This window comes from Neovison vison, chromosome 1, assembly GCF_020171115.1.
Source record: "Neovison vison isolate M4711 chromosome 1, ASM_NN_V1, whole genome shotgun sequence".
NCBI lineage: Eukaryota > Metazoa > Chordata > Mammalia > Carnivora > Mustelidae > Neogale > Neogale vison.
The window spans coordinates 250995826-251002570 of NC_058091.1; the positions used below are offsets into that span (position 1 = coordinate 250995826).

A 6745-nucleotide genomic window follows, 5' to 3' on the forward strand; every position below is an offset into this window, starting at 1 on the left:
AATCAGAAAGCGTAAGGTAGCTCTTCACTCAGCAAACTCTACCCAGTAACTTCCTAAGCACCAGGCACATGATGGGTACTGCGCATACAGTGATGAATATGGCCCAACCCCTGCTGTCGAGATGCTTCTGGAGCAGGGAGAGAGAGACACAAATACACTGCCGGACAAAGCACTTGATGCCATGTTGAGGTAGGCACGAGGCACTGCAGGCGTCCAGGGAAGTAGACCCTACCCCAGGCTGAGGCTCAGGAGGAGTTTATCCAGGGACTTGGTGCCCACACCAAAGCTTCCGCCACTGGAAGCTGTAGAACGATAAAGCTGCAGGCAGTTGGGGATCACCAGTTAGGGACCGCTGGTACAGTTGAAAGAGTTGTGCGTGACACAAGTCAAAGGGTACCCTTCCTGTCATAGGCAGTCTGAATGTTGAATTGTGCAGTGTCCAACCTGCAGGAGGGAACATGACACCCAAGCATCACTCTCATTTAAGAGAGAGGAAGCTGAGGCCCAGACAGACACATGGCTCAGGTCCCACCCCCAGGGTGAGGGCTAGCGCTGTACTCACTCCACATCGCTACCTGTAGCCAATCTGCTTCACAACTGATGCTTTGGGGCCCAAACACTACTATCCCCAAACTAAATCCAGCCTCTGAAGGAACTTCATTTCTTATTCGTATCCTACTTGTTTCCACTCTGAGGTGGAAGGAAGGAAGCCCCCCAGGAGCCCTGCCCATGTTTGCATAAGGGTGTCCTCCGGTGGGTGCCAACACTCAGCTGCCGGCCAGCGCGGTGCGGCCCCTAGAGGCCTGCCTCACTTCACTGCCACCAGCTGTTCGGAGCTGTTTTCAATGACCTGTTTGTTTCTTGGATTGATTATCAGCTTCCACTGACCTGATCATCCTTGTGTTTCCTCTCCTGACCTCAGGTGTCATTTAGGTACCACTGTCGATTGTACAATGAATGGCGTCGGACCAATCAGAGAGTGATTCTCCTCATCCCAAAGTCTGTCAGCGTCCCTTCTAACCAGCAGTCCCTGCTGGGCCTCCACTCTGTCAAGAGGAACTCAAAGGAGACCATTGTCTGACGTCCGTGTGGCTGGTTTGCTGACTCGTTGTTTGGGGTTCTGGAAGTTTCTGCACTGGGGCCATGCACTGAGCCACCTCCAAACCCTTCCTGAAGCCGTGGGTCTCGGGACATCCGGAGCCGTGGGAGCACCTCGCCCGGAGCAAGGGACTCGGCCCCAAAGAAAGCAAACACCATTTCACTTGGAATCATGGATGCTGCAGTCACGTGATACTTGCTGAGCTGCCAAACGTGCTTACTGACCAGATACTATACGAAATTTCCCAAACACCTCTGTAACAGATGAGGAAGCTTGTCCTGCTAAAGATGCAATTCAACGCTTCCTTTTTTATTACGATTTCAAATATATATATATAGATATAGATATATATTAAAGTCAGATGATAATCACCATGGAAAAGCCAATGTTACAACTGGTTTCTTGGTTTGGTTTTGGGTGAGTTTATCTGTTTCCCGGTTTCTACTGTAGATGCTTTGGGGTAATTTGATAACCAGAGTGGTCTTTTTTCATCTCCTCCTCCTCTCTTACTCAAGGGGACAACATAACAACTGCAGAGCAAGGCATAGCTGAAGGACGTTTTGTACTAAACTTCGTTTATTCCGTTTTTAAAGGGGGGGGGGGAAAAGAAAGGCGTGGCGACTCTCCTGACAGTGAGCTGTTTATTTAAATTTCATTAAGGAGAAAAAAAATTAAGGTGAGAAGCACGCTCCTTTCAACTTGTTTGGTATTGCCGGCTGATAAAAACTATTTTCTAATAATAAATATCCAGTGTGTCAAAGACAAACCCCATTGATTGCAATGTTCTTTTTTTTTTTTTTTTTGAAATTATAAAACTGGTGAAGTTTCCCCAAAGAATTTTTTTTATAGGAAAAAGAAAAAGAGAGAGAGAGAGAGCAAGGAAAAATGTTGGTGTTCTTACTCCCATTCCATGTAGTTCATGTCTTAATTCTGCATTCGCAAGGAACCAGAGAATCATTAGACATTTCTAGGAACCCTGGACCTGTTTTGCATATCAATTAGCATTCCCATTGCTCTATTGAATTTCTAGCTTGACAGGTAGATGTGGCAAAAAGCTAGTCCCAGCAGCCTACAGCCCCTTTGTCTGGTTTAAAAAAAAAAAAAAAAAAACGAGTCCCATATAGTGCCTTCCCCAAACCACGAGCCAATTCTGTCACAGGCTGAAAGAGACCTTTTTCCTAAGGGCTTCATGTCCCTCTTTTATCCATCACAGTGGAAAGGGTCTACCCTGTACTCTTCGTTTGCATCCCGCTGAAACCAGGGGGCACATGGGTCATCTGAGGAAGCCCTTGCCAGCTCCCCTGCCTGTCCCCTGCCGCCCACCTACACACCCAGGAGGAAAAGGCGGAGCCCAGCGTTGGGGAACGCTTAAAATATGGATTTCTAGAACATGACCCACATTCTGAGTATCACTCCAGCGTCTGCCTTCTGCTTCCCAAGTGGGAGAGTGGAAAGTGCAGAGGAGCAGGCAGCGAGGAGGGTAATGATTTCTGTCTGATGCAGGTGTCACCTCTGCCTGCCGAGCCCCCCATTCACAGACTGCCCCCTGCACCACGTGGGGAGGGGAACAGCTGGACCGCGCTCTGCTGTAAAACTCAGATGTGCTTTATGGCTGATGACAATAGATTCCTGCCTGCCACGCTTCCCTTCAACACTCGCTCCGGTAATAGACGCCTGAGCCCTTCTGTTTTCTCTGCCCCGTTCACCCCTCCAGGCTGTCATTAGCCGCACCACCATCCACCGTTTCTTAATTGACCTTTTTAAAATGCTGGACACCACTGGCTGCACACAGCTGTCACACATTACATTTCCAGAGCCAGGAGTCCAACTCGGTCGCTGGTGAACGACAACCCTGCCGTAGAGAGGATAAATAACATCCACCCAGCCTCGGTCCCTGAGCTGTCAGGTTCCTGGGCGACCCCTCCCAGTGGAATGGCACGAGCATTCAGGAGAGGACCGTAACCTCTATCCTCCCAGCCTCTTCCATGAATGAAGGAAGTGGGAGATCCCCGGGATCATTTCCTGTTGAGCTGGCTGCAGGGAAATCCTGCTGTTTGGGTTCATGCAATGAGACCTAGTGACTCAAATTATCAAAGGCAGACAGGGGCCCAGCAGCTCTGTGGGGCTCCTGCGCGGCAAAGGTGGGCACATCAGTACTAGGCCTGTGCCGTAGCTCTTTCCCCCGTATTTGCATCCCCACCCTGGGAAATAAAGCAGAGCCCACATGCAAGAAGTCAGTGGCCTGGGCTGGGGGGTGCAGGACAGTCCAGGCAGCCAAGAGCAACGTGGGTGCCTCCCTTTCCAGGCCGCCAACTCGGCTCCTCCTCCTGCGAGACTCTGGGTTCTAACAGCACCAGGACCCATCTGAGATGCTGATGAAGTTCTTCGTTGCTTCTTGGCGCTTTAGCCCTGATGTTGTTCAAGGCTAGGGAGAGCAAGGAACTATAGAACGCGCAGCACAAGGCACCAGCCAAGAGGCAGGAATGGGGGGGGGGGGGGTTTGACAGTCCCAGCTCTGGGTCCGTCGCCAAGCCAGGCTACACCTGCTGTAAAAGAAGCGTACCTCTTGCTAACCGCTGAGAGGCGCCACACGGGTCACCAGTGGCTCAGCCAGGCTTGAACTCTTCCTCTGCTTCTTCCTTTTTGAAAACTCAAGAATGAAGCAGGGAAAGGAACAAGGAGGGGCTGGTAAAGGATGCTGGGGGTTCGCTGCTTCCCTTCCATCAACTCCTTCAACAGCCTGCTTTTCCAAACCCTTCTGGATGTATCCTTTCCTCGCCATTTGTCCTGAGGCTATTTGGTAGAGACAAATACGTGTGACCTTGAAGCCAGAGGGGGAAAGGGACAAGTGAAACAAGTCCAGAGAGCTCTTGGCCTACCCTGTGAGTGTATGTATGTGTGTGTGTATGTGTGTGTGTGCCCACACACACACATGTGTTTCTATGTTCTTATCTGGGGGTTCCAGAGAACCCGGAACGTTCGCACAAATTCTACAGCCCAGAGAACGGAGCAGAAGCTCAGATGAGCTGGAAAAATCCAATAAAGAGAAAATAAATGGCATGACTTGGAAGTGACTTGTACTTGTCTTTCATGGCCTGGCCCCCCTTCCCTGTGCCTGAGCACTGTGGCCCGTCCCTCTAGGCTGGGCTGTCCTCACAGTTACATCATCTTTAGTGCAAGTAACACATCTGCGGGCACGAAGGAGCCAAAGGGGGGAAGGGAAGTAAAATAGCAGCCTGCCTCCCTGCACTTTGGCTGGTGGCCAGCTTGAGGCTCCACATCCTCCCTGGGCCTCTTTGTGGCCTCTTTGTTCCCCTCCTGGCACCTTCTCGGCAGCCCAGGTCTGTCTCCGCCTTCCCTGACACGCTGCCCAGCTGACGGAGCTGCACGACCTGCACAGAAACTTCGCCCTCAGTCTGCTCTCACCAGGGAGAAGACACCTTGGAAAGGAAATCAGCACATGCTTCCTTTCCTCTCTGATCCAGAATGTTCCCTGAAGCTACCAGAAGATGAACCACACAGCTCTAAGTCCTAGGGCTGGAGGCGATATGTAGGTTGTGATTCTGAAGCCATTCAGGGGTGAGGAGGTGGGCCTATGGGTAGGGAATGGGGCGCGGGATTATTTTAGGGCCAGAGGTGGGGATCCAAACGCACCTGACTAGACACCTTCCCCCCTGGCCAAGCATGGGGAGGGTCTACGGACTGGCAGGCTACTGCATGAGGCCTGGGGCTTCCGAGGTTTGGAGTGAGGAGAAATGGGCACTCCAAGGCAATGGCTGGGCAGTTGCACACCCACTCCAAAATGCGTCAGAATGCACAAGCAGAAATGCACAGACCAGCATGTTCTACAGTCCCCCTTTCTTGACTTTACAAAGCTCTCCACGCCTAGGGGTTTACTGCCTTCCCCTTGCCGTTCAGCTGTTGTGGGGTGATCCCGGCTCCCTGCTTCCCAGTGCCGTAGCATGGGAGAGAACGAGCCATGAATCAGGCGACCTGGGCTTGAGCTTGGCTCTGCACTGGACAAGGGAGCCCACCTGTCCGAGCCTCAGTGTTTTGCCTCTGTAAGACTCGGGCAATGCCTGCCTCAGACAATCCCTGTAAGATTAGTAAGGCTTTGCTCCCAGGAGTGGATGCTGAGTGGCCGGGCCCCTCCCTCCCCGTCCTTCCACTCACCATGACTAATGTCTGTTATTCTGCCCCAACTTGGGTTCTGACAAACAACTTTAATAAATGATTTGAAGGACCATACGCACATAGTTTAAAATCCTTTTCAAAAAGAAGAGGGACTGATTTTAAATAATCAACAGATATTTATTGAGCATACTGTGCTTGGAATAAAAAGAACAGTAAGAGATCCTTCTGGAGGTTGAAATTACTGACTTGATTGAGAGCTTTGAATCAGACGTCGATTTCAGTTACTCTTCCATTTCCTGACACTGGAGCCTATGGTTCATTGAGAATTCATCACAGATTTAAAAAAAAAAATTTTTTTTTTTGCCAGATCTGGATCTAGTGCTACAGAGGAAAACAAATATAGTCTATCAGTTGTCTGTATTCCCAGAAATGAGGGACTCGTGAGTCACGGAACTCATCCATCTAGTGCCTTCTCAGAGGCTCTGAAGTCTATGCACAAAGACAATACAAGGAGATCAGCCGCGGAGCCCGGCTTCTTTGGAGAAACTCTCCTTTTTGGACATGACTTTTCACCTACTGGATCCAAAGCCACCTAATTTAAAAAATGAATATATGGACCCCGTCAAAGGTTCTATTGATCGTATTTGTGAATACCAGATGCAAAGAACCGAGTTAACCCTGCACGACAACTTCTATCACCGTCAGCCTCTACAGGTCCTTCTTCTGCTTTATTCCACGAGTACATACACACAGCCAAGCTCTTCCCAGGAGTCATGTGCTAGGCAGCACTTTTAAAATGACCTCTGGGGATCCTCACCGCGACCCCAAAATTCAGTGCTCTAAAGCAACCATTTCCCTGCATTTCCCTGTTCCATGGGTTGGTTAGGGCTCAGCTGGGCAGTCCGTGGGCAATCTGGTGGCACTTGGCTGTCTCAGACACTCAGGTGGGCCAAGTGCTCCTCCCATGGCCTTGTGTCTCCACCTGGCATCTCGGCTTCTCTTTCCATGGCAGCTCAGGACTTCAAGAGGGAGGAAGCTTCTGTCCCGCGCAATGCCTGGGCTTGGAAGAGCCAGGGGTCCCTTCCTCACATCCTTCTGGTCAAAGCACTGACAAGTCCCCGCCCCCGATGGGAGGGGCGGAATTGTGTGGGGCTGTCTTTGCGGATTAGCAACCAGACCCTTTTGAACGATGGGGAAGCTTAACCTCAGAGGTTAAGTGACTTGCCCAAAGTAACAAAGCTAGTAAGGGGCAGACCCGGGATTCAGACCTAGGCTCTGGAGTCCATGCCCTCAGCCACTATGCTAGGATGCCTCTCAACTTCTAGTTTTAGTAGTTCCCCCTTCGTCCACTCTCATCTCCACCCTTCCTGAGATTTATATATATATATTTGCAAAGCATACTGTTTTGTGAGCAGATATCTTAATTTACATAAAAGTGATTATGCTAGGGGCGCCTAGGTGGTGTAGTTGGTTAAGTGCATGGAACTCTTGGCTTTGGCTCAATTCCTGATC

General features: G+C 50.5%; 1 protein-coding gene across 1 annotated transcript in view; it reads left to right on the top strand.

The window, feature by feature from the left end:
* The window catches only part of MARCHF3 (membrane associated ring-CH-type finger 3), a 137318-nt gene extending 135453 nt beyond the window's left edge, over positions 1–1865 (top strand). Inside the window, exon 5 of the mRNA XM_044228478.1 lies at positions 923–1865. Within this exon, the coding sequence (XP_044084413.1) occupies positions 923–1081 (159 nt within the window). The 3' untranslated portion in view covers positions 1082–1865. The remainder of the gene's footprint in view (positions 1–922) is intronic.
* The last annotated feature ends 4880 nt before the right edge of the window (positions 1866–6745 follow it).